Source organism: Arvicola amphibius, chromosome 4 (genome assembly GCF_903992535.2).
Source record: "Arvicola amphibius chromosome 4, mArvAmp1.2, whole genome shotgun sequence".
NCBI classification, from domain to species: domain Eukaryota; kingdom Metazoa; phylum Chordata; class Mammalia; order Rodentia; family Cricetidae; genus Arvicola; species Arvicola amphibius.
In genome coordinates this window covers 19,017,106-19,044,102 of record NC_052050.1, presented here as the reverse complement: position 1 = coordinate 19,044,102, position 26,997 = coordinate 19,017,106, and the positions used below count along the sequence as shown (strand labels likewise).

Below are 26,997 nucleotides of genomic sequence, written 5' to 3'. Positions count from 1 at the left end.
AACTGGAGCTATAGACACTTGTGAGTTGTCATGTGGGTGCTGGGAACTGAACCCAGATTCTCTGGAATAGCAGTCAATGCTTTCAACTGCTGAGCCATATTCTCTCTCCCTGTCAAAATGGTCTCACTATGTAGTCTTGGATGACCTGGAAGGCACTATAAAGAACAGACTGGTCTTGTACTTACAGAGATCTACCACCTCTACCGTTCTACCAAGTCTGGCAAAATAGCAATTTTTATAAAGACATAGGCTTTCATCTGTCAGTTTTCTAAAACTCAGATATTACCCAATGGATTATTAGGCTTGGCTCATTTGCCACTGTATGCTCATATAAAATTCTCTTTGTGAACTGTATTTGTGCCCTTCTCTTAAATTCTAAAGAGGAGCACAATTTCACACAAAAATAAAGGAGCAACATACCTAAATGTCAGAAAAAACCCAAAAGTTTTTGTGAGAAAACCAAGAAACTTCAGGTAGGTCTTCACTGCAAAACTCTTGTCAAGGATTGTACAAAGTCTGCATTGCACAAAAATCCAACATGGACCCCCAGCTAAGAGATACACAGTGAAACAACATGGGTACACTGGATCATTTAAACTAACAGAAAAGCATGATTTAGCTCTAAAAATCATAAAGTTCTGGGCTGGAGAGATGGCTCAGAGGTTAAGAGCACTGACTGCTCTTCCGGGGGTCCTGAGTTCAATTCCCAGCAACCCACATGGTGGCTCACAACCATCTGTAATGAGATCTGGAGCCCTCTTCTGGCCTACAGGCATACATGGACGCTGAACACTGTGTACATAATAAATAAATCTTTTAAAAAAAATCATAAAGTTCTGAAGAACTGAAAATAAGGTAGCTTATTTTGGTGAACTACTAAATCTTATTCACAGAAATTTAAGCCACATTCCTTAGTGAAAAATATTTTATTTGAAAAATAAAAATATTTTAAGAAAAAAACAAAGGAAGGAAGGGAAGGGAAGAGAAGGGAGGGGAGGGAAGGGGAGGGGAGGGAGGAAGGGAGGAAGGAAGGAAGGAAGGAAGGAAGGAAGGAAGGAAGGAAGGAAGGAAGGGGAAGGGAGGGGAGGGAAGGAAGGGAGGGAGGGAGGGAGGGAGGAAGGAAGGAAAGAAGGGGAAGGGAGGGGAAGGGAGGGAAAGGGAGGGAAGGAAGGGAGGGAGGGAGGAAGGAAGGGAGGGAGGGAGGAAGGAAGGAAGGAAGGGAAAGGAAGGGGAGGGGAGGGAAAAGGAGGGGAGGGAAGAAAAGGAAGGAAGAAAGAAAGGAAGGGAAGGAAGAGGCCCAACAATTGAATGTTACATTAGCACTCAAAATGAAAGGTTCATGTATAGTGGTGTGTATCTACAGCCCCAGCTGCTTGGGTGGTAAGACAGGCTGCTCCCTAGAATTCAGAAAAGGTAAGAAAAAGAACAAAATGAGGGAAAGAAAGTAGGGATGGGGAGGGAAGGAGACAGGAAGGGTAGGAGGGATAATTTAAAGACATTGTTTTCATCAAAATTCAGTAGTAATTTTTCAAAGTGTGCAGTTGCAGCACAGAACAGAACAGAAGAAACATTTTCTGTTGACTATTTCACTGTTTTTTTCCCTTAAACTTCCCAAAACACTCGTGCAGGAACCTTAACGATGACCCTGTACTTGAAGACCAATTAAATTAATTGTAGTTTTTGGATTAAAGACTTTCTTCCTTTCTGCATATATCTGCTCTCATCTTCTTCAACCTGCAAACATTTCTCCTCCTCTCATATCAATAATCCTATATACCAAAATCCCAGGCCTCTTTTTACTATTGTTCAATGTACCACAATGCAATGTAACAGTGACCACCTTCAGCCAAACTAAAGCAATCCCTCAAGTATTTGGCCAGCGCACACACACTTCAATCTCCAGTGTTAGACATCTCTAGAAAAGGACCACCCAGGATATTACCCAATGGTGCCAGGGAAATAATGTAGAGAGCCTCACATTTAACTGGATGAAGTGGAACAGTGGCATCCCAGTTGAGAGACCATTATACTCCACCCCTCCAGCCCAACAGGGGGATTCAACCTAGGGGCCTTACACAAGCCAGGCAAGCACTTTACCATTGAAATCCATGCATAGTTCTGTCTGTCCTGGAACTCTGGCCTTCCTTCCCAAGGCGGGAACTTGTTAGGCTTATACCATCGCACCTGGTTCAAAGCTCTCCACAGTACCACCACTTACAAACTGTTTGCTAGGGTGCTTTAGCCATCCAGACAAAACAGAACATGTTTAATCTTAGAATTACTATCACAGTGTATCACTGTGATAAATTTAAATTTACAGAGAAAAACAAGTTGAAACAGTGGAACACGAACATGGTAAGCTGGTTTTTATTTGGGACTATATGCCAAGATGAAGAACAATTAGAAATTATAAGAAGAGGATATGTGATTTATTTGCAATACTAGCTCCTGACAGGTCTGCCATCAACTAGTTGTAAGAGCAGATAGTCCTCCTATAGAAAGTTTCCCACAGCTAATGACGTTATGATTACAGGGTAAGTAACCTACTCTCAGTAGCTGAAGGGACCAAAACATGCTCAGGTTTTAGAGACTAACCAAATGACTATATTCTCTATTAGGCGAAACAGTTCCAAAGAAAATGGTACCCAGAGTGATAGACCAAATACCACTGGGTCAAAATCTCTGCGCCTCAGGTGTACCCAGGTTCTACCAAGTAATTCTCCCTTTACACTTCCTGTTTCTCACACTGTGATTGCTTGACAGGGAATTGTGTTTAAACCAACATCTATGAAGCTTCAGACTTAAAAAAAAGCAAAACAAAAACAAAACAAACAAACAAAAAAACACCTTGTGGTTTTCCATTTCTACCACCAATCACTTTATGGTTTTCTAGGGCAAACACTATAAACACAGAACAGACACGGAACATATTTACAGTGTAGAATCTAGATAATGTGCTATTTTCGTTTACTTTTAGCCCTAGGATTATCTTCCCTCATCCAACTGGTTTTGATGAGTTTGTTCTGGTCACCTCCCCCATCCCCACTATAGAGAATTAAATGACAGAAACAAATTTGAGTCAAAGAAACAAAACCCCAAAACAATCAGTAATCAGTATGCCTCAAGAGCAAAGCAGCCACTTCCAAACTGAAATTTTTGTAAAGTCCAAAGAGATAATCATTCCTCTACCACCAAGGAATTTCTCAGAACACACTTTAATTCAGAGGCCAATTCATTTCTGAGCACTGGGTGAAAACCTTTTGGCTCTCTGGCAATACTAAGTATGGAAACAATCAACTACAGGTAGGTAGGTAATGCTGTCACAAATCCAGGCAGAGAGTAGAGAGAGTTAGAGAAACTATGCATTAGAAGGAGCCTCTACCCCACATAATTCAGATTAGTGAAATCACTACTGGCTGTGTTGGGCATGCTGTTTCAAAGTTCAGAAAACTGCTATTTTATCCACAGCTGAACAGACCGGGACTAATGGCCCAGGTTCTCAGAGCATGCACAAGCGTAGGTGTTTTCACACTCAGGTTATTTTAGAGAAAGAAGCATGCTGGAAGCACCCTATTATTTGAGAGGAAAATGAAGGGAATATTGGAAGCTGACTTAGACAAATTATGGCAGATCCAGCTATCACCCACTGAAATGGTAAGGAAGTTGGTTCCAACCCTGGAGGTGTGGAGGCTGGTTCAGTGTGCCCAGTGTCAGTCAGAACTCTGGAACACAGGAAAGAAGTGAGTAGGTCTGAGTCACAACCTCAAGTGTGTAAAGGAATCTGGCAAGTAACTTATGACTCACAAATATGGAGCCCACAGTTTTGGAGAGTGAGTGAGAGACACCAGCTACTTAGCTGTAATCAAGGTTTGTTGAAATATAAAGCCAATGTCATAGATAGCCCAAGATAAATCAAAGGTTGACTTAGTGAGCAGTTCTAGGTGTTTTGTTTTGTTTAAGAGGTGAGCCTTAAAGCAAGGTAAGTTCATATATGTAATCCCAGCAGAGGGTTCAGAAGTTCAACTACACAGGCAGAACTGTCTAATTAAACAACAGCAATAATAGAACAAACCAGTATCAATGAACCAAACAGAAACACAAAAGAGGTCTATTGCCATGCTGCGGCCCAAAGTTTCTGCCTTAATAACTAGGTATATGCCACTGGACATGGCTCAGATTTTTTTCAGTTGAGAGAAAACTAACATCATGAAGACTAAGCCAAACAGACTTGAGATCATCTCCTTCTCACTGTATTATAAGGTGCCCCAGTGACACAAATAGAAGGTAGGATGCAGACATCCCAAGCAGGTTAAAAGAAAAAAGTGTTAGAGACTCTACTTTTTTGTTTGTTTGCAGTACCGAAGAGCAAACAGGGCTCTGAACAAAACACTCGCGTTGGGCTACCCCTCCACCCGAGCGATCACTAGTAAGGTGCTGCTACAGACTCACTCTGGGAAAAAGATCCCTTGTGGTCTGAATTTGAGGTTACATCTATCTATCAGACATTTTTTAAAAAAGATATGTAAGATAATTAAAAGGGCAGGGAAATGGGGCTGGAAAAACCTTCGTTTTGAATTTAACTGTAGCCTACAACTGCTATCAGTGTTAATGTTTATTGAACACTCAGGCATGTCAGAACTCAATAAGTACTCATACATTGGGTTATTTCTTCAAGGATGGCTGGCTTCATCACTGGAGATTTCAAAGGTAATAAAATAGAGCACAAGAATTAGAATCACAATGCCTAACTTTTACATTTAGAAATCTTAAGCATAGTCTCAATATTTTTGTATTAATTACATCACAAAATCTTAGAAAATTTGAGAAAAGCTAGCAAACAGAGGCATTTAACACCTTCTTCTCCCACTCTCTAAAAAAAAAAAAAAATCACAAAGGAGAGTAACCATGTTGCTTAATTTTTTTTAGAAATTGGACCTTAAGAGTAAGAGTATTTCCTAGGACCTGCCTATTTAGTTTATCACTAATAAAGCCTTTCTCCAAAGTTTTAATGATGACAATTTGGTGGGAGATGTAAGCTAAAAATAACTAACATGGAGTAGAGTACTTACCTTTGAGCTCAGTCATAATAATCCTGTGTCTTGCTGGAAGGCAGCACAGGGGCCTTTATAATTTTAAAGCACCAATTTGAAAAAGTGGCAGGCCCTCTGAGGAGGACTTAAACACATGATCCTGTCTCCTATCAGTATTAGTTAGCTGTGCTGTACCAAAGTCAAGGATAAAAAAAATTGGGGTGGAGTATTATGTGTCTAAGGTATATGTAAATGATAGAGAGTGTCTTCCCTAATCACTTTCCGCCTTACATACTGAGGCAGGAGTCTCTCACCAAATAGTTCTTTACAAATTTTAAATACTGGTCAGGAAGGTGAGGTAAGCCTTTAACCACAAGGTAAGCAGGCTAGAGGCAGAATCAGGAGGATCACAAGTTCACGGCCAGCATTGTTTTACAATTAACACCCTCTCTCAAAAAGAAAAAAGATAGGAAAGAAGGAATCTGAGTAGAGAACAGTTAGAGTTATAAAAGTAAAAATTTAAGACTTTTTTGTTGCTATATAATGTGCTGTTTTGAGATTCTACAATTTGTAGAAAGACAAGAATATGAAGAAAGATGACATGGTCTACTTTTCAACAAAGCGAGTAACATTCTAACAAAAAACTCAAAAGTCATACATACTATTGTTCTTTTTTTTAAATATTTATTTATTATGTGTACAATATTTTGTCTGTGTGTATTTCTGCAGGCCAGAAGAGGGCACAAGACCCCATTACAGATGGTTGTGAGCCACCATGTGGTTGCTGGGAGTTGAACTCAGGACCTTTGGAAGAGCAGGCAATGCTCTTAACCTCTGAGCCATCTCTCCAGCCCACTATTGTTCTTTTGTATTTAGAGACAGAAACATCTATGTAGCTCAGGCTGGCTTCAAGTTCAAAATCTTCCTGCTTCTACCTCCTAAAACTCAGGTCTCAGGCCTATGGCATGATGCTTAAGGTTCTTTTAATATGTAAAGTGTACTTCTAACTCAGGTGAAAGAATGAACTGACATGCATTTGTGAATCACACAGCTAAAGACCTTTCCAAACCAAGGCTCTCAAACATGTACTAGTGGACAGTACTCATTAATTTTCTAAAAGAAATTCGTGTATATATATGTACATATTATGCATGTATGTATATGTATGCACATATGGATACTAGAAGTTGGTATAAGTTGTCTTTATTGCCTCCTACCTTATTTTTTGAGACATGATCTCTCATTAAAACTGCTAATAAGTGATGCTGGTTGAAAATTCTGGGATAATTCTGTCTGTCTCTCCACCACAGCAATTACCAGTGCAGGCTCCCATGCCTGCTTTGTACATGGATGCTGGGGGTCAGAATCCACAGTATCATGCTTGTGCTACAAGCACATTACTCACTGAACAATCTGCCAATCCTCAAGATAAAAAAATTGGGGTAGAGTATTATGTGTCTAAGGTATATGTAAATGATAGAGGGTGTCTTCCCTAATCACTTTCCGCCTTACATACATACCGAGGCAGGGGTCTCTCACCAATTTGGCTAGTCAACGTGCTCCCAGGAGTCCTGTCTCCTGGGATTACACCTGCACCACTACGCCCACCTGACTTTCCCATGGCTCTGAGATCCAACCCGGTTCTTACACTTTCCCAGCAAGTGCTTTACCATCGGAACCATCGCTCCAGATCCCCACATTCTTAATTTTATATTTTTATTTTGGTCATCTAAAAACAATTTAAGTATACATTTTGGATCTAGATGAGCTCTTTATAAATGTTTATGATAACCAGAGATGTAAAATGATTATAATTTGTGCTAAGCAAGAGTGAAATAGCATCATATATTTGAAAGTTTCCAATAGTTAACCTCAGCACCAGTGATCACAATTCTGAGTCTTTATTTTGAGGTGCTGTGTATTACAGGATATTCAACAATATCTTTGAATCCCACTTAACTTGATCCCAAAAGTACCACCTCCTAGTTAAGACAGCCTGAAGTCTATCTAGACAACTGCCAGTGCCCCCTGGGGAATTGTTTCCCAGCTGCTAACTCCTGTAGCCGATAAGAGCAGTGAAGCAGATCAGTCAACATAAAGTACACAGGAGAATGAACGCTACAACAATTCCTACTACACTTAAGTTGGCAGCTATGTCACTGAGGTATTAATGTCAATATGAATTTTATTGGGTTAGCACTTCTCCTACTTTGTATAAAAAGTCTTTCCTCTTAAAAAGCAACTTTGAGAGCTGGAGACAGCCCAGCAATCCTAACACTGGGTGGGTATATGTGGGGTAGGCAGGAGGGCCCCACCCCAAGCTCAAGATCAGCTTGGTCTACATAGGGAGTTCCTGAAACATTTAGCAAGACCTTGCTTGTCTGAAAGCAATTTAACTGAAGTAACTACCAAGAGCCTAAGAAGGTGGTCCTGGGTAAGCCAAGAAACAAGCCAGCAATCAGCACTTTTCCATGGCCTCTGAATCAGTTCCTACCCCCAGGTTCCTGCCCTTACTTCCTCTTCAGTGATGAACTGTGACCTAGAAAATAAGCCCTTTCCTCCCCAAGTTGCTTTTGGTCATGGCATTTCCCCACATGGAAACTAATTGAGACAAGGAGGGTTTGTTGTTACTAAGACATAGCATAACTACTTTGATTGTCATCAGGATTCAGTCATTTTTCAAGGAATATGGAATAACAAGATGACTTACTGACAGGAAATAATAGCCATAACTCTTACACTCACAGGTTCAGAAAACCACAAGTCTAAAATGTTGAAAGAAGGAGAAAAACGGACACAAAGCTCTCTCAGTGGTCCTCGACTCAATCGCCACATTAAAAACAAAAAGTTAAAAATTAATCAAAATCACAAGCATCACCTAAGGTTTAAGAAACTCTTATTATTTTACTTAAAATGGTGATCGAGTGGCAGGGAGAAGAGGGTATCTATATTGGAACAGCTCCCATGGGAAATGGGAGCTAGTGTATCTGGTAGCCAAAAGTACAAACTGGTTGACACAAGAAACCCATCACACTCATAAACATCAATGGTTGTAACAAGAATCTTTTCCCTTGACACCAAGTAGTTACTCCTTACCTGCTTGTGTGCATGATCATAAGAGTTAATGTGGTTGTCAAATTCCTGGTGTTTCTGATACTGTTTATCACAGAGTTCACAGTAAAAGTTGGCTCTAAGATCTTCTAAGGCTTTCGCGATCGCCTTTTCTTTGTCAACGTAATCCTGTTGAGAATCACAAAACACAAACAAGACGTAAACTCCGTAGGATTTAGACAGCTATTACTCAAGCAGAAAGAAAAAAATAACTTTCCATAAAATTCAATGGCACTGATAAATGCTGGATAAAACACAAGGGGCAATTTGGTAGGGCAATAATTTGTATATGTATTAACAAGTGTTCACTGAGTTCGAGGCCAGCCTGGTCTACAAGAGCTAGTTCCAGGACAGGCTCTAGAAACTACAGGGAAACCCTGTCTCAAAAAAAAAAAAAAAAAAAAAAAAAAAAAAAAACAAAAAAAAAAAAAAAGTGTTCAAGAGAGTGCAATTTTATTTCATTTTTGGCAATATGGTAGACAAAACTATTCCCTATTTTGTCTTTGACCAAAAACCAACTAGATTCAATATAAGGCACAATTTTAACCAGGCACAGTGTTGGTACAAGCTCATAACACACCGTAGGCTGACAAGATTTCCTTGAGTTCAAAGCTATCCCTAGTACATAGTAAGTGCTAAGCTGACCAAGGCCTAGAGAGGGAGCTCAGATCCCCTGGAAATAAGAGTTAGAGGCAGCTGTGAGTTGCCATGTAGGTACTGGAAATTGAATCCAGGTCCTCTTTGAGACTAGCAGGAGCCCTTAACTGTTAAGCCATCTCCCCAGCCCCATTATGTCACTATTTTTTACTTTTAAACCAGTAACTGGAATAGAGCATATAAACAGGATTATTCAGCAAGAGAAGTAAGATCTATCCAAAGAACTCAAGGTTCAACATTTAAAAAAAAAATTTCATCAGTGTTATTTATCATAAAGAGGGGAAACCTGACATGATTATTTTAATTGGTTAAAAACAAACACCTAGCAAAGTCTAAGCCCTCTTCCATGGTATGAAACTTCAACAGGATAGAGAAAATCCACTAAAAGCCCCCAGTTAGTCATCTTTGACTGACTCCTGCCCTTGGGAAGCTCGGCAGGAGGAACATAAACTAAAGCCAACCTAGATTATATGGGTTAAGGCAAGCATAGGCTACATTAGCGGACTCTGTCTTTCCGCATCATCCCCCACCAAAATAATAGTAATAAATAAAGAAAAAGAAAAATCTCAGCTAACATTACTATGGTGAAAGAATTAAAGTTCCCTCTTGGAACAAGAAACAAGGCAGAAATATTTACTCATGTTCATTTTTTGGAGACAGGGTTTTATACATTCCAGGCTGGCCTCAAATGTGCTATGTAGCCAGAGGTGACCTTGAACTGCTCCTCTTGCCTCCACAGATCCCAGTGCTAGGATTATAGGCACACACCATTATGCCCTGTTTATAGAGAGCTGAGGATCAAACTCAGGGCTTCACATGTAGACTGGGAAAGCACTCTAACAACTGAACTATATTTTCAGATCCACTCTTAGCACTTCTAATAGTTTCAGAGAAGTTACCGTTGTTTTGTTTGCTTTGGAGACAGGGTCTTGCTGTAAAGCCCTCACTGTAAAGCAGCCTCACTCTCAGGCGGCCGGATTCACCTGCTACTGCCTTCCAAATATTGGGATTAAAACAGTGAGCACTGTTTGCAGTGGTGGTGCATGCTTTTAATCCCAGCACCCAGGAGGCAGAGGCCAATCTGCTCTATGGGTCAAGTTCCAGGAGAGCCAGGACTACTACACAAAGAAACTCTGTCTCGAAAAAGAAGAAAAGATTAGATAGATTTAGATGGGTAGATAGATGGATGGAAGGATGGAGAATCAGACAGGCAAATGGATTTAATTGTGCCTGAAGTTTTCAGAAGGGACTCACAAGGGCATAGGGGATACTCAATGGTAGAGTGGCTGTCTGAAGTCCTTGACACTCTGCCAGAGAAGCAGCAGGGATTGGGGTCTTATAACTCTATGAATAGATGAGACACCTGTACCCATCTTCTTAGGGGTTGGGACTATAGTACTAAGTACAAATATGGAAAACCTAAAGATTTCTAATCTGAGTACATAAAAAGAAATCTGTATCTAGACACTCCCATCTAAAATTTATACCAGAGTCAAAGGCCTTGAAAACCATAAGCTAAAACACGGTCTTCTCTAAGAATAACAACAGTGTTCTTTTTTTTTTTGGTCAGGAGGAGGGATTGAGATAGGGTTTCTTTTTAATCTACCATTTTCCAGGGTTTTTTAAAATATTTATTTATTTATTATGTATACAATATTCTGTCTGTGTATGTCTGCAGGCCAGAAGAGGGCGCCAGACCTCATTACATATGGTTGTGAGCCACCATGTGGTTTTGCTGGGGATTGAACTCAGGACCTTTGGAAGAACAGGCAATGCTCTTAACCACTGAGCCATCTCTCCAGCCCCCTTTCAGGGTTTTTAATAGTTTAGAATTTTCAGCTATAAACCTCAAAAGGATTCTCAGAATGAGGTGCAGCTCAACAGCAAAGGACACAGCCTAACAACACATGGGAGGTCCCTGGTTACTTATGCAAAAGTTATCTTTTGTTTTATTTTGTTTTTCGAGACAGGGTTTCTCTGAAGCTTTGAAGCCTGTCCTGGAACTAGCTCTTGTAGATCAGGCTGGCCTCAAACTCACAAAAATCGGCCTGCCTCTGCCTCCTGAGTGCTGGGATTAAAGGTGTGCACCGCTCGGCTGCAAAAGTTATCTTTAAAATTTTTATTTTGCCAGGCAGTGGTGCTGCACACCTTTAATCCTAGCACTTAGGAGGCAGGCAGGTGGATGTCAGTGAGTTTGAGGCCAGCCTGGGCTGTTACACAGAGAAACCCTGTCTTGAAAACCCCAAAACAAAACCAAATAACAACAAAAAACCAAACCAACCAAAAGAAAAAAAAAAGATATTTTCTGTGAATAGGTGTTTTGCATGCACATCTGTGCACCACTTGCCTGCCTGTTGCCTTTGGAGGCCAGAAGAGGGCATAAAAACCCCCGGGACTTGTGAGAAACCATGTGGGTACTGGAAATTAAATCTGCATGCTTTTGAAGAGCAGCCATGCTCTTAACCATTTCTCCAGACCCATACACAAAAATTTTTAACTTCAAAATTCATATACACTTTGTCATTTGAATTAAAAAATGACATCAATGATGATGCTATTAGAACAGAAATGGGGAAAATAAAGTCACCCTTCAACTTTACATTAAAAACATAGATTTAAACCCTATTCTATGCTTTAAAAGAAAGGTAAGCTGCATGCTGAGACCAGAAGATTCATTTATTGTTTATTTTAGCTGTTATATGTATCTATTTGCATAGTTTATGTGTATCATGTGTATGTAGGAGTCTTGGGAAGCCAGATCCTCTGGAACTAGAGTTGCAGGAGGTTGTGGCTTGCCACATTGATTCTGAGAACACAACTCGGGTCCTTTCCAAGATTAGTAAGTGCTCTTACCCTCTGAGCCATTTCTTCAGCCTCATAAGTATTTATTTTTATTTATATATGTGAGTATGTGGTCTGTGTGTAGTGAGTAGACTGTGTGGTAGGTGTCCAAGGAGTCCAGGAGAAGACAATGGATCCCCCTGGAGCTGACTGTGGGTTCTAGGAACCAACTCTAGTCCTTTGGAAGAATAGTTCATGCTCTTACCCACTGACTACCTCACCATCCCAAGACCCAACAATTCTGCAGATGTCCTGTTTCACCAGTAAGAATGGGAAGATCCTTGATAACAGAACTTAGGGTGGATGTTTCCAGTTGCTAAATAATGTTTTAAAAAAAAAAAGGGTCTGGAGAGATGGCTCAGTGGTTAAGAGCACTGACTGCTCTTCTAGAGGACCTGAGTTTGATTTCCAGCAACCGCAGGGAGGTTCACAACCATCTATAGTGGGATCTGATGCCCTTGTCTGACAGAAAGGTAGAAATACAGATACAGCACTCATACATAAAATAAATAAATCTTAAAAAAAAAAAGAATGGTAAATAATGCTACAACAGTTATCAACACCAAGCACTAAAATAACTGCTGGAGCAAGGACCAAGTTTAGTTAGTAAAGCGCTTGGTGAGCTAGCATGAGGATCAGAGATCAATTCCCAGAACTCAAGAAAAAAATAGTTTAAAAGCTGGGTGTGGGCCAAGTGGCAGCGGCAGCACATGCCTTTAGTCCTGGCACTCAGGAGGCAGAGGCTGGTGGATCTCTGAGTGTGAGGCCAGCCTGGTTTACAGAGTTCTCGAACAGCTAGAGTTAGACAGAGAAACCATGTCTTGAAACAACCACCACCACCAAATAAATAAATAAATAGGTAAATTTAAAAAATAATAAAAGTGAGCTTTGAAAGCACTTAAATCTCAAAACACCAGCAAGAAATTTTCAATTTTTCCATTTTGTTTTTTAAAAAAGTTTCATTTTTTTATTTCATATGTATGAGTACTTGTTTGAATGTCTCGAGGCTCCACCTACATGAAGTGCCCGTGGAAGCCAAAAGAGAGCATTCGATCACCTAGAGTTACAGATAGTCATGAGATGCCATGTGGGTGCTAGGGATTGAACCCAGGTCCTCTGGATGCTCTTAAGCACTGAGCTCTTTCTCTAGACATTAAAAACAATATTAAAAGTTTTTGTTTTATGTAATGTGGAGCATGCTTAGGTATGCTGAGTACAAGAAGGTCAGGAAAACCTTGGGTGCCTAGGCTCGTCTTCTACCTTGTTTGGGGCAGGCCTCTTACTTGTCAGCAGTCTACATGGTCCACAAGCTTCCAGGGATCATCTTGTCACTGCCCCCTATTTCTCCACCTGAGCACTGAGATCACAGACATGCACTGCCACATCTGACATTTTGTAAGATGACCTCAGTTCATTGAATTTTTGTAGTAAGTGCTTTACACAGTGAACCATCTCTTAAGTACCATTTTTTCTTTTCTGAGACAGTCTCATTGTGTGACCCTAAGTGCTGTACTAGAATTTGTGGCCTTCTCCCCCCCACCCCCAAGTGCTTGGGAATACAAGTGTGTGCTGTCATGTCTAGTACCTTGCTCTGCCTCTTAAATGCTAGGAAGACAGGCAGGCACCACTATATCTGAATATCCTGGATTTCAGGAGCCCTTATAGGTACGCTATCATCTCAATCTTTGTTGTTTTTTCATCTTTAAGTCTGTAAAATTATAGCTATTTTATTTAATTTTTCTCATCTGTTATCTATCTTAACAATGGAAGAAAATAATAGATCTTTGGTTTCCAAGACTGACAAAGACTCTTATGGACTCTGACTAGTATATCACCCCTTTCTCTTTTCCATACTAATGGAAAGTCTAGATACCTGAGCTAAATTTATAGGCACTTCAAAGCAGTGAGACTTTGAAAGATCTTTAATAGATCCTTGAGTAGGCAGGCTATGGCTTTACTTTCCCTTTAAACGGCAGAAGGTATTTTTTTTTAAATCCCCTTTCCTATTTTCAGCTTAAGTACAATGAAAACATCATTTCTGTATGATAACCTTAGTAAGATCTATTTCTTATCTTCTAATTTGCCCATTTTATGACAGAGACTGGACATACTATAATACCCTGAAAGGAAAGTTTCCTGAACGTTTATATGCTTGTTCTAAACTGTAGTTTGTTATGAATAGTCCCTTAAAAAAAGAAACTATTGTGGACTGGAGAGATGGCTCAATATTTTAAAGCACTGGTTGCTCTTAAAGAGAATCAAGCTTTTGTTCCCAGATCTCAACATGGTGGCTCCCAGTTATTTGTAATTTCAGTTCCAGGGTATTTGAAGCCTTTTTCTGAACTCTGAGGACACCAGGCATACAGGCAACACAGACATACACATGGCAAGGTTGCACACACCTTTAATCCCAGCACTTGGGAAGCAGAGGCAGGAGGATCTCTACGAGCTCAAGGCCAGCCTGGTTTACAAAGCAAGTTCCAGCACAGTCAGGGCTGTCACACAGAAAAACCCTGTCCCAAAAACCAAAAAGAATTCAACTTCATGCCCACACGGAGAAATAAGAGATAAACTTGTGCTTCAGGGCTGAGTGTAATTACCAATGAAAAAGAAATATTTATTACAATAAAACACCTCATTCAGGATTGGTGAGCCATCAGGTAAGGACACCTGCTGCCAAGCCAGAGTCCGATCTCTGGGTGGAAAGAACCAACCCTGGAAAGTTGTTCTTTGGATTCTATGCACACTGGCATCACATAAAATGAATGCCTGCTCCACAAAAATATCCTCATCCTTTTCCTTTTTAAAAAGGAAAGCCTCTAAGGACTCCTAACCCCTTTTTTGTTGGTTTGTCTGTTTTGCTGCTACTACTTGACTTCTTTATATTTCCTACCTGGGACTAGTATTTTCAAACATAACGCAATTTTCCAACACAGATTTTACTGCAGGAGAAAATAAAAAGTAACTGCAAACTGAGATTAATGCAAATCACCAGCAAATGTATACAAATGCTATCACTCAAGGGAACCCTTTTCACCAAAAACAAACACCTCTTCTCTGTGTGGACATTCTCAAACAACAATGACTTTGCTCAAGGTACCTTGTACTTTTGTCTCAGCTCTTCTGTGTCTTCTTTTTCTACTTCTAGGACACGACGCCGTTCGGTAGCATCTTCGGCATAATCCAACTTGACAAAAATAGATATATTTATTCTTTTTCCTAAAGTACCCCAGAATTAGCTACAAAAATATCATTTACACAAGCATAATGTTGTGTTGGAAAGCAAGAAACTTGTGTTTTCTCAGCTAGTTCTTGCTTCACTACTGTGTCACAGAAAACAGTCCTTAACCTCTTTCCTGACAGGTCTAACAGACCCAATTATTGACAACAAGACTTCAGTTGAATATTCACCACCCATATTTCAGACAATAAGACGGTATCGTGGACAATAGCTGTAAACAACTCTACATGGGCAGAACTTCTACCACACAAGTGTTTTAAGCACAAAGCGACATTGTCTATTAAAACAAGCCCAGAGTCTGACCTGGTCTTTCTGTACAATACTGAGAAAACTCAATGTTTACACCCCAGTTAAAACAGGGGGCAGTATTTACATCTTCTGTGCTTCAACAAAATGAAAATATAAAATATATTTTTAGTTGATCAAAGAAAAATTAAAATTATGTTCACACAATAAATATGTTTATACTGATATGAGTTTGAAATGAATGCCGATTTTATATATCCCATAAAATTTGCTTAATGAGACCACTTTACCTCCATTTCCATGCGACCCATGCCCATGACATCATACTTGACAACGATTGGAATAGGGTCTGTTCTCCCTGTAAAGGAACACAGAATCAAGTTGAGACGTATAATTAGGCCAACAGCTCACTTTAAACATTAGGTTTGGGTGGTTAGATCTTGCCTTGGAGTGCAGAGACCAGAAAGCTACAGTGAACCAAACAAAAGCCATTCTCACAGCTTACATCCAATCCTTCCTTTCCTGGATTAAACCCAACCAACCACTTTTAGTTGACCTCCTAGCTGGAGAGAACTATGGCAAAGCTAAGCAAATGAATGGAGGAAATGTCAAGGGCACCAGGAAGTTTATCACAAAAAACTTTAGAAATTCCTTTTTTTGTTTGTTTTTATAAGACAGGGTCTCCTGTAGTCCAGGTTGGCCTCAAACTCACTTCATAAGGCGAGGATGACCTTGAAGCTCCCAAATACTGGGATTACTGACACCTTGCCCAGCACAAGTTCTTAAAGGATCCCAAGTAGCAATCAGAACAAATTTGTTCCAACATCTCCTTGTCATCCCTTAAAACTGGTGACAAACATCTTAAATGCTTGAATGGGGAAAAGGGAGCATTAAAAAAAAAAGGAAACCAATACAATTATAACTCAGTATGTTTATAAAATTTTTTTTCAAAAGACCTTTTCTAATCAAATGAAAATTTTAAATAAAAATAACAGCTACTTGCCCTTAGGGACAAGACTGGTTTTATTTTAAAACTGGTGCCTGAGGTCGCATTTTGTAGAGTGAATTTACCACTGGCTAGGGATGGTTATCGGTAAGCTGTGAAAAGGACTAGTTGCGAAGAAAATTGACTTTCGACTAATTGATCTATGCTGGAGATTTTTTGAAAATATATATTTAATCCACTCATAACCGGCCAAACAAAGCAAATGGGGCAGACAAGCACTTTACTACCACAGCTGTTTTACATCACAATTTGCACTTTCATTGTGATGTAACTGAAAAGGACTTACCTTACTCAGGTACACCTTTAGTGAAAAAACACAATGTTTACTTCCCTCATCATTTCACTCAGGCTGGTGTAAACAATTGGGTTTTTTTTTTTGTTTTTGTTATACACGCACACACACACACGCGCGCGCACACACACATATACATATATTATACCTTTGGGCAAGAAATTCAAGTTTTGTCAGGCTAAATTTTAGGTATTATCAAAGAAAAATTTTAGAATAATTTGGTTTATTTGGATTCCAAAGAAAAAAGAAAATAACCAGCAACACTTGTGTCTGGTCTATATTTATGGAATTAGTATTTTTCATCTTTAAATCATACCGAAAAACAAACCCAGAAGCTTAACTACTTGTCAACAATATTCTATTATTGACACTCAGAAGTTTAACTGCTTATCAACAAGATCCCATTATTGTTTTTAAACAATAAACAGAAAACAATTATCTTCATAGTTAAAAACAAAAACAAAACAAAACCCCCACCCAAGTAATAACAAAAGCTTTCTAGAGCACAGTCTTCTGTTAGATCTTTCTGAGACTGCCAGTCAAATAAGATGGAAACACAGTGTTCCCTTCTGCCCAATGGTATAATAGATAAGCAGTGACTGCAATCTTTAGCAAAAGGACCAAGGTAAAGACAGGTTATAAAAATGACTTCCTAGGTGCAATATCACTTTCATAACGTCTCAATCAGGGATTTACTGGTAAAAACAAATAGTCCAATGAAACAATTGAAAAGGAACATCAAAGAAATTTATTTTAGAATATTTTTTGATTAGTCAGAATTTATTTTGGAAGAATAAACAACGTTTTGGTACAGATTTATTACCTCTGTAAACCCCTGTTTATAAATTCTGCATTAGTACTTTTGCCTTCTAAGGCAGTCAAAGTTTGTTTTAACTTATTTATAAATTGCAGTAGCAAGTGCTAGTGCCCATTACACTGGGGTGGGGAAATCAAGTTTTTTGACAGTATTAGAATTTAACATTCTAACTGATTCTTTTTGGCAGTTCTAACATAGATACATCCCTTCTTAACATTACCCTTCAATGAACAAGGATCAGACAAGTTGCATAAGGAAAGGAAAGGAAAGGAAAGGAAAGGAAAGGAAAGGAAAGGAAAGGAAAGGAAAGGAAAGGAAAGGAAAGGAAAGGAAAGGAAAAGACCAAGCGGAAGGATGAGGCTACAACAGAGAGTAAGCCTAACATATCGGTGCACTGATGACAAAGGAATAATTCAGTCTGAAAATAAAAATTACCACTGCTAAGTTTACCATCACCACAACAAGTCCAGGATCATAACGCTGTAAAAAAGAAACACCGTCTGTTAGGCAGAAACCATGAGGGCAGGAAACAGGCCTTCTAGCAGGCAGACAGGATGGGGTAAAGTACCAGTTGGGTTTTGTCCCTCCCCCGACTTCAGTGAGGGCAGAGGGAGGACATTTTGTGCTGCAGGAGCTGTTTTTGTACTGGTCAGGATGGGGTGTGAGATTTTTGTACTGCTACTTGAGAATGTGAGCAATCTCCTCTTCAATAACACAGGGGTGGGGATGGGCTGGGATGTCAGTCTGTTTAAAGGGAGAAAACTAACTCTAGCTTCTAATCTTTCATTTAACTTATTCATTCTGGCAAATCAGTATTCGGGTGCAAGATGGGACTCCTTAAATAAATCACAGTAAAGAATGGATGGGATCAACCAGACACTGACCAGGTAATTTTTTCACAAAAGAACTATCAGGAGCCTGGCTGACGGGGCTTCAAGACCACTTCAAAATAGTTAACAGAAGTCTAGAACTGACTAACTGACTGTTAAGAATGAGTCAAAACTCTAAGTAGCTGTGCTCAGATCTTTGCTTCCTGTTAAAAAATACTTCATCACCAACATCTATCCTTCACACATAACTATACCAACCTTTGAAAAAGAATTCCAGAAAACAACAAACAACAAACAACAACAACAACAGCCTCAAAAGAACCTCATTTATAATTTCTCCAGAGTTAACTCACGGAAAAGACCCAAACCACAAAACAATCTGAAGATGAAATCACTGCTCACGTGAAGCAGTAATTTCTTAACATTATTAAAGTGACTACACAACCAAGAAAAATCACCCAAGGAAAAATCACAGTGGAAAAAAGACACCAAAGAATATATACAGGAAGAGGTTGTACCATTTTTTAAAATCCCTTTACTTATTCATTTCTAGTCAATGACTGATCCTACCATAAAAAATATCACTTAGAGGAGCTGGAGAGATGGCTCAGTGGTTAAGAGCACTGGCTGCTCTTCCAGAGGACCTGGTATAGTTCCCAGCACCCAATGGCAGCAGTCTGTACACACACCTGTTTGTAACTCCAGTTCCAGGGTATCTGAGTCCCTCACACAGACACACATGCAAAACACCAATGCACATAAAATAACCATAAATCATAAAAATAACAGAATAAGTAACAATTTGTAATGATCAAAAATTTTTTAAAGGGCAAGCAGCAGTAGCCAAAGTGTATTCCCTCAAAGAGCCAACTTCTTTTTAAACACTGAGCTAAATTCAGTTCAAAGTGTGGAACTTCTTTTAATTTAATTTCTATTATTAAAAATATGTTTGTTGTGTCTTTCACTAGGCCCCACTATAAGATGAGCTGTGGACAGTTAGCTGCTCAGTGGATAGAGCATTTGCCCTGGAAGCTGGTAGCTTGAGTTCTGGGATACACATTAAAGGAAGGAGGAGAGATCTACTCCACGTTCAGAACCTACCTGGCTAAGGGAGCTTCCCGACCAGATAACCATACTTTCTAAATAAAAGTGGTAAATGATGTTTTGCTAATAAACTGAAATTTTTTTTTGGTTTTTTTTATTGTTTTTTGTAGTAGTGAGATTAGAATCCGTGAACTCTCAAATGCTCTGTCACAAAGCTACAACCTCAGTTCTAATGATCTAAGTTTTTATTTCCATTGTGTGTATCTATGCTCATACATATGTTTGTGTATGACGGAACTTTGCATGTGTTTGAACTGGTATGTAGATACTAAAGTTCAACCTCAGGTGTCTTCTCTGGCTTTCTACCTTATTTATAGAGACAAGGTCTCTCAACCACCCCAGAGTTCTCCGACTGGCTAGTAAGCCAGCAAGCCTCAGAGATCCTCTTGTCTCTACTATCTCCATGTTTATACACATGGACTGGAATCCAAATTTTAGCAACACAAGCACTTTACTGACTATTCATCTCCCAGCAACTCCAAAAGAGCTAGGCATGGTGACTCACACCAGGAATAACCAGCACTCGGGAGGCTGTGAGATGAGAACTACAGCAAACCCGAGGTTAGCCTGGGCTACATAGTGAGTTCTAGGCCAGCCAAAGCTGGAGAGTGAGACCTGGTCTCAAAAGCAAAGCAAGGAGAATCACCACCACCACACCAAAGAATGCGCTTACAAAGTGACAACCTGAATGCCCTGGTTTTTTTGTTTGTTTGTTTTGTTTTTTTTCCAGATAGTGTAACAGTCTTGGCTGTCCTAGAACTCACTTTGTAAACCAGGCTGGCCTCGAATTTACAGAGATCCACCTGCCTCCGCCTCCTGGACGCTGGGATTACTTCAATTCTAATGTCTGAATGGTAGAAAATACTTGGGGTGCTATACAGCTGATGCAGCAGCAGGAGTTAGTATAAAAACCTTGACAACCAAATGGCTTCTTGCAGTTGTATCTCCTACCACTGGGGGTGTTAAGTGTTCCATAACCACAGCGAAAAGTTCTTACAGCAGCAGGATCATTCTAAACCCCGAAGACGTTCTAGTTTCATGCAAACCACTTTTCTTGTACTTTTCACTGTTATCCTCCCCAACACACACAACCATTAATTCTTCATTACATTTTTTTTAGGGCTGTCCCCCTAAAAGGCTGGGCTATAAAAATCTCAATTCTCCGAGAGGAGACAACTAAACAGTTAGAAACTTCTTACAGCCTGTAAGTGGCAATATTTAATTGTCAAGATTTATAAGTTTAAATTACTACACAGAAGACTGAACTCTTACCACAGTCTTCACAAGACTTTATAACCACCTGTATGTGCAAGTACACAGGTGCACGTGTTATGTGCAGGTGCACATGTCTAAGAAGGCCACAAGACCTTCCAGTATTGTTCCTCAGGCACTATTCAAGCTGTTTTTTGAGAAAAGGTCTCTCATGGAGTTTACCATGTAGCCTACCTTGCTATTCAGTCCAAAAGATCTACATGTCTCTGCTTCCCCAGCACTGGGACTACAAGGGTACCATGACCAGTTTTTTGTAACCTGGGTTCTAAGGATACAACTCAGGTCCTTCAAGTACTTTACTGAATCAACTATATACTCTGCTCAGAAATATTTTTGAAAAGTGACTTTCTCCAGATATGGTGGCACATGTTTATAATACCAGTGCAGAGGCAGGAGGACAGCCAAGAGTTCCAAGTCAGCCAGGTCTACACATAGTAAGCTTAAAGTGAAACCTTATCTCAAAAACAAACAAAAAACAAAACATTAAAAACCTAACAGGCACATGGAGTTTCCTGTTTCAAAATAATCACTGGGGAGGTGTTTCCCCAGGGTCAGTGAATAAATGATACAACCGTAGTCCAGGGGGACAGACTACTTCCCAAGCTAGCACCAGATCTTATCAGCACCAACCACCTGGCCCATGTACATGTTTTGCAGGCATGAAAGATAGCAATACATTGAGTAAGTAAGGAGTCTTGTGCTGAGGTTCCATGGACAGAACTACTGACACCAGGCAATGTGTAACAGTATCAGTCCCTGCAAAGCATCCCCAAGAAGTCATCACATGAAGGAAAAGCCTCTGCTGCAATGGAAACCATGGGAAAACCCTAGAGGAAAGTTGCAGGCATGGAATGGAGCTGGCCCAGAAGGGTTGTGTGTGCTCTCTAAGAGGCAGACCTGCAGCAGCAGGTTACTCAAGCACTCTGGAACCCAGATGATTCTGTTATAAGCCCCATCCACTGGACCTGGATCTTCATGGTTTGTTCCAGGCTTTCTTTGCTGTGCTCTCATTTCCCCCTTTTGGAATGAAACTGTCTACTCTGTGTCATTGTACATGGATGTACACAAATGTGACTCTGTTTCTACAGGGTTTCTGTGCAGACGGCCTTAGTCTTGGAGACCATTTGGACTTCTGAACTGTGGTGTGGCTGTGGAAAGACTATGGGACTTTTAAGAGATGGACTAAATACATCCTCGATTATGAGTCTTCAGGAATCAGGGTGGACTGTTGTGATCTAAAGGAATGTGTTTGTGGTTGACAAAAAAATAGTTCAGCAGGTAAAATGTTTGCTGTGAAGCCTGACTTGGAACTTACGTAAAAGTGAAGGGAGAAAACTAACTCCATAAAGTTGTCCTCTGACTACACACATGCCACAGCATTCAAACATACACACCTCACTAATGTCTGGGCACAGTAGTGGTGCAGGCCTTTAATCCCATCACTCAGGAGGTAGAAAGAGACACACACAATCTGGATTTCTAGATTATTTTTAAAAATTCAGATTTTTGTCAGGTATAATTGTACATGTCTTAATCCCAGCACTCAGGAAGCAGAGTACAGGTCAGTAAGGTCTATATAGGGAGAGTCTATGTTAAGGGGAAAAGAAAAAATAAACAAAAAAAAAGAACTAAAAAAAAGTCATCATGTGCCTGAACTGGGTGGTGGTGGCACACGCCTTTAATCCCAGCACTTGGGAGTCAGAGGCAGGTGGATCTCTGTGAGTTTCGAGGCCAGCCTGGTCTACAATAGCTAGTACCAGGACAGCTAGGGTTGTTACGCAGAGAAACCCTTTCTTAAAAAAAAAAAAAAAAAAAAAAAAAAAAAAAAAAAAAAGAAAAAAAAAACATACATCACTTGGAGGCAGAAGCAGGTGAACCTCTGCAAACTCAAGGTCAGTCTGGTCTATTTAATGAGTTTCATTCAGGACATCCAGGGATACCTAGAAAGACCCTACCTCAAAACAAGCGGACAACAAATCAGATTTGCAGGGCATAGGTAGGTAAATGCCCCAAATCCCATACTCTGGCGGCTGGGGCCAGAGGATTTTGATTTGAGGCTATTCCAGAGTACAGAGTGACACTGTTCACCACCTGGAAAAAGGAAAAAAAAATCCCTATGTACATGGGAGGTATTACATGTTTTCTTTTCTAAATAATATCCTCTGCTATTTATGTTGGCAGCAATCTTTTCATTCTTTGTCGCTGGAGATAACTTTGATATGTAACCCAGGCTGCTTCTGAGTTTTTTTATTCTCCCTATCGCAGTTTCCAAGTACTGAGATTATTATTTTTTTGTTTTTGTTTTTGCTTTTCAAGATAGGGTTTCTCTGTGTAGCTCCAGATGTTCTGGAAATCACTATGTAGATCAGGCTGCCTGGAACTCAGAGATCCTCCTGCCTCTGCATCCGCAGTGCTGGAACTAAAGGTATGTGTCACCACTGACAGCTAAATTATACTTTTTACTTGGTGTTCTTATAATCTTCCTGAGGATTTGGGGTATGGTTCAGTTGGTACAGTGTTTGCCTAGCACACACAAAACCCTGGGATTGATCCCCAGCCATGCATAATCTGCAATAAACTGTAATCTCAACACTAGATCAGCAGAGGCAAAATAATCAGAAATTGTTCAGAGGCATCTTCAACTACACACTGAGTATGACTCAAGGAAGCCTTGGACACATGAGTCTATCTAAAACCTACCAAAGGGGTGGGGGGTGTGAATCAAGCAAACTGCAAACCTGATGACCTAAGCTCAATATCTACTGGACAGGGGAGAAATAATCTCTTCAGGCTGTTCTGACCGCCACACAGACAACACATACAGATAAATGTAATAAAAAAATTTAAATAAGATTAATAATAGCGAATGTTTCTCATGGAAGAGACATCAACAATCCATAGATATCTGTGTTTCATGTACCTACTAGCAAATACATTTGACCAGATGTGAAATAGTTGCTTGCTTCAATATTCTTGTAACTTGAGATTTCTGCATGCTAAATTGTTAAACAAACTGAAATTCTAAGTTAAGTTGTTCAATTCTTTAGTGTCACCACCATATACTTGTACTTGTTATGTCTGTCTCCCCATCAGCTCTAAGTAGGCATGGGTTATGATTTACAGTTCTAGGCTCTTCACCCCCAGGTTTGTGTCATATAGGAAGGTCAGCCTGCTTAGGAACCTTCTGCTTTGGCCTCTGAAGTGCTGGGATCACAGGACCACCCCTACCTGCCCAGCTCCTAACTTATCCTCCCTTTCGCCCCTCCAATTTATAAGTATTCATTTATTTCTTTATTGGTGGTGGTGAATGTCATGGTGTGTACATGGAGATCAGAGGTCAACTTGCAGGAGTTAGTTCTCTCCTTCTACTATGTGGGTCATGGGTATCAAACTCAGTTTGTTAGGTTTGACAGCAAGCACAATTACCTACTGAGGCATCTCACTAGCTCCTGATCTTCCTTGAGGAATTAGTGTAGCTCTAGGCTATTCTGTCAGTAAACATACATACAATAAAAACCATGAAAGTATCAACAAACAACATGCAAAAACACACTAATTACTAATCTTTAGAAACTTAGTTTAAGAAGGGCAAAAGAAATACACAAATAATAAAAAGTATACATAATAGAACACTAATAATTACACAGAAAATAAAACGTAAGAAAAAATTGAGGAAACTAGGCACAGTGGCTCACACCTATAATTTCAAAACTCAGAAGACAAGACAGAAAAACACCTCAAGTTTGAGGCCCACTTGTCTACACTGTGAGACCAGGTAAAGGTACTTGCCATCAATCTGACAACCTGAGTTTGATCCTCTACATGGTAGAAAGAGAGAGCTAACTCTCAAAAAGGGCTCTGTTACACAGACAAACCCTCTCTCAAAAAGCCAAAAGGAAAAAAAAAAGAAATAAAAAAGCAAGTTTGTGAAAAGGTTAATACCTAATTCAGCTTCTAGCTTCTAGTGAATTTATATTGAGAAAACATATATGATCACTTCAAGTTTCCAAAGAAAACATCATATTTAGAGCCATTTCTAAACTGTTGGAGAGTAAGGTAGATAACTGTCCTGTATTACACTTCTATCATCAAAGTTGAAGGATCCAGCAAACTGTTTAGGCATACATTATACAGCACACTGATTAAAGGCATAGGTGTGTGTGTGTGTGTATATATATATATATATATATATATATATATATATATATCCACCCAAGAAGTGGAGGCAGAAGACCCACAGGTCAGGACCAGCATAGTTAACACAGAGCCACAGGAAAATCTTATCTCAAAAAACAAGCGAGGGGGGGGGAGGGGGAAAGGGCTGGAGAGATGTCTCAGTGGTTAAGAACACTAACTGCTCTTCCAGAGGTCCTGAGTTCAATTTCCAGCAACCATGTGGTGGCTCATAACAACGTATAATGTGATCTGGTGCCCTCTTCTGGCCTACAGGCAGGATACTGTATAAACAAACAAACAAACAAATAAATAAATCAATCTTTGAGAGAGAGAGAGAGAGAGAGAGAGAGAGAGAGAGAGAGAGAGAGAGAGAGAGTGTTAATTTTCTCATCTGAAAAATGGGAATTTTATCTCAGAGACATAAGACTACTACGATGTTTATAGGCTAGCCTGGTGTATACAGAGGCAAAACTACCTCTGACCTCCATACACATGCCCCACACATAAAACACATCATCATCATCCAAGATTTTCCTAAAAATTAAACTAATCAATAAAAATGATCTCTAAAAAATATTTCATTTATGTTGGGCATTGTGCACACATCTTTAATTCCTAGTACTTGGGAGGCAGAGGTGGATGGATCTCTTTCAGTTTGGGGACAGTATGGTCCCAGGGCAGCCAGGCCTGACTCTAAAAAATCGAATGAGTTGGGTGGTGGTGGTGCATGCCTTTAATCCCAGTACTCAGGCGGATCTCTAGGAGTTCGAGGCCAGCCTGGTCTACAACAGCTAGTTCCAGGACAGGCTCAAGAGCCAGGCGGTGGTGGCGCATGCCTTTAATCCCAGCACTTGGGAGGCAGAGACAGGCGGATCTCAGTGAGTTCAAGGCCAGCCTGGTCTACAAGAGCTAGTTCCAGGCTCCAAAGCTACAGAGAAACCCTGTCTCGAAAACCCAAAAAGAGCTACAGAGAAACCCTGTCTTGGGAAAGAAAGAAAAGAAAAATAAATAAATACATAAATACATAAAAAAGGACGAACAAATAAAAAAATTGTTTTTCCATTTAGTTAGCCAGCACAGTGGTGTCTGCCTGTGATTTTGGCATTTGAAGGTAGAGGCTTGAGGATCAGGAATTAAAGGTCATCTTTTACCATACAACAAGCTTTGAGGCCAATCTGAGCTACCTGCTTCACAGACAAAACTGTAATTATTCTTCCAAATGAATTTATCTTGATAATATCCAAACTGCTTCTATAACTAAGTTACTTCTTCACTCTCCCCCATGTGTGTGTGCACCAGAGGTAAGCCCCAGGTTGTTCATAAGGTGCCATCTACCTTGTTTTTAGAGACAGGGTCTGGGTCTCTGTTTGGCTTGGAAGCTGCAGGATTATCTAGGCTGGCTGGCAAGCTGCCAGTTTCTGCCTCCCTGGATGAGTTTACAAGTGTGCACCATCTAGGCTGGCTGGCAAGCTGCCAGTTTCTGCCTCCCTGGATGAGTTTACAAGTGTGCACCATCATGACTGCCTTTTTTCATAGGTTCTAGGGATCAAACTTAGATCTTCACACTTGCGTGACAAACTCTTTACTGACTGAGCTATCTCCCCAGCTCCACATTTTTTTCTACGTATCTAAAAAATACAAAGTAAAATAATAAAAACAAAAATTACCTACTTTCACTTGTTCTCAATTTCAATATAAAATTATTATTATGCCACGAACGTACTACATTAATTAATATCTTCACATATCCTTTTTCTTTTTTTTGGTGGAGACAAGGTTTCTCTATGTAGCCAGCCCTGCCCATCCTGGAACTTGCTCTGTAGATCAGGCTTGTCTCAAACTCACAGAGATCCTCCTGCCTCTGCCTCTTTCTTTTTTTTTTTAAATTTATTTATTTATTATGTATACAACATTCCTTCCCTGTATGCTTGCATGCCAGAAGAGGGCACCAGATCTCATTACAGATGGTTGTGAGCCACCATGTGGTTGCTGGGAATTGAACTCAGGACCTCTAGAAGAGCAGTCAGTGCTCTTAACCTCTGAGCCATCTCTCCAGCCCCTGCCTCTGCCTCTTTCAAGTGCTGGTATTAAAAATATGCACCACCACTGCCTGTCATAACCTTTAAATTTTAATTTTTATCACTTTTCATTACATGTATCTGTGGATACATGCACATGAGGCCAGCAGTGTTTGAATCCCCTGGAGCTAGAGTTACAAGCAGTTGTGAGTCACCTGATAGGAGTTCTGGGAACCAAAACTTTAAGAGCAGAATATGTATGCTGTTAAACGCTGAGTCTTCTCTCTAGCTCCTTGATGTACTCTTTAAATACGATGATCTCTATAATGAAAAACAATCTTTTCCATTATATTCTT

General features: G+C 39.9%; 1 protein-coding gene across 4 annotated transcripts in view; it reads right to left on the bottom strand.

The window, feature by feature from the left end:
* Positions 1–26,997, bottom strand: part of Gpatch8 (G-patch domain containing 8) — a 78,468-nt gene that overhangs the window by 16,429 nt on the left and 35,042 nt on the right. For 2 of the 4 annotated variants that reach the window (XM_038325141.1, XM_038325142.1), the window contains 4 exons: positions 17,677–17,721; positions 15,417–15,484; positions 14,740–14,826; positions 8,127–8,270 (listed from right to left, as the gene is read on the bottom strand). In XM_038325141.1, the coding sequence (XP_038181069.1) occupies positions 8,127–8,270; positions 14,740–14,826; positions 15,417–15,443 (258 nt within the window). In that variant the 5' untranslated portion in view covers positions 15,444–15,484; positions 17,677–17,721. The remainder of the gene's footprint in view (positions 1–8,126; positions 8,271–14,739; positions 14,827–15,416; positions 15,485–17,676; positions 17,722–26,997) is intronic. The other 2 variants (XM_038325139.1, XM_038325140.1) reach the window with 1 other exon arrangement.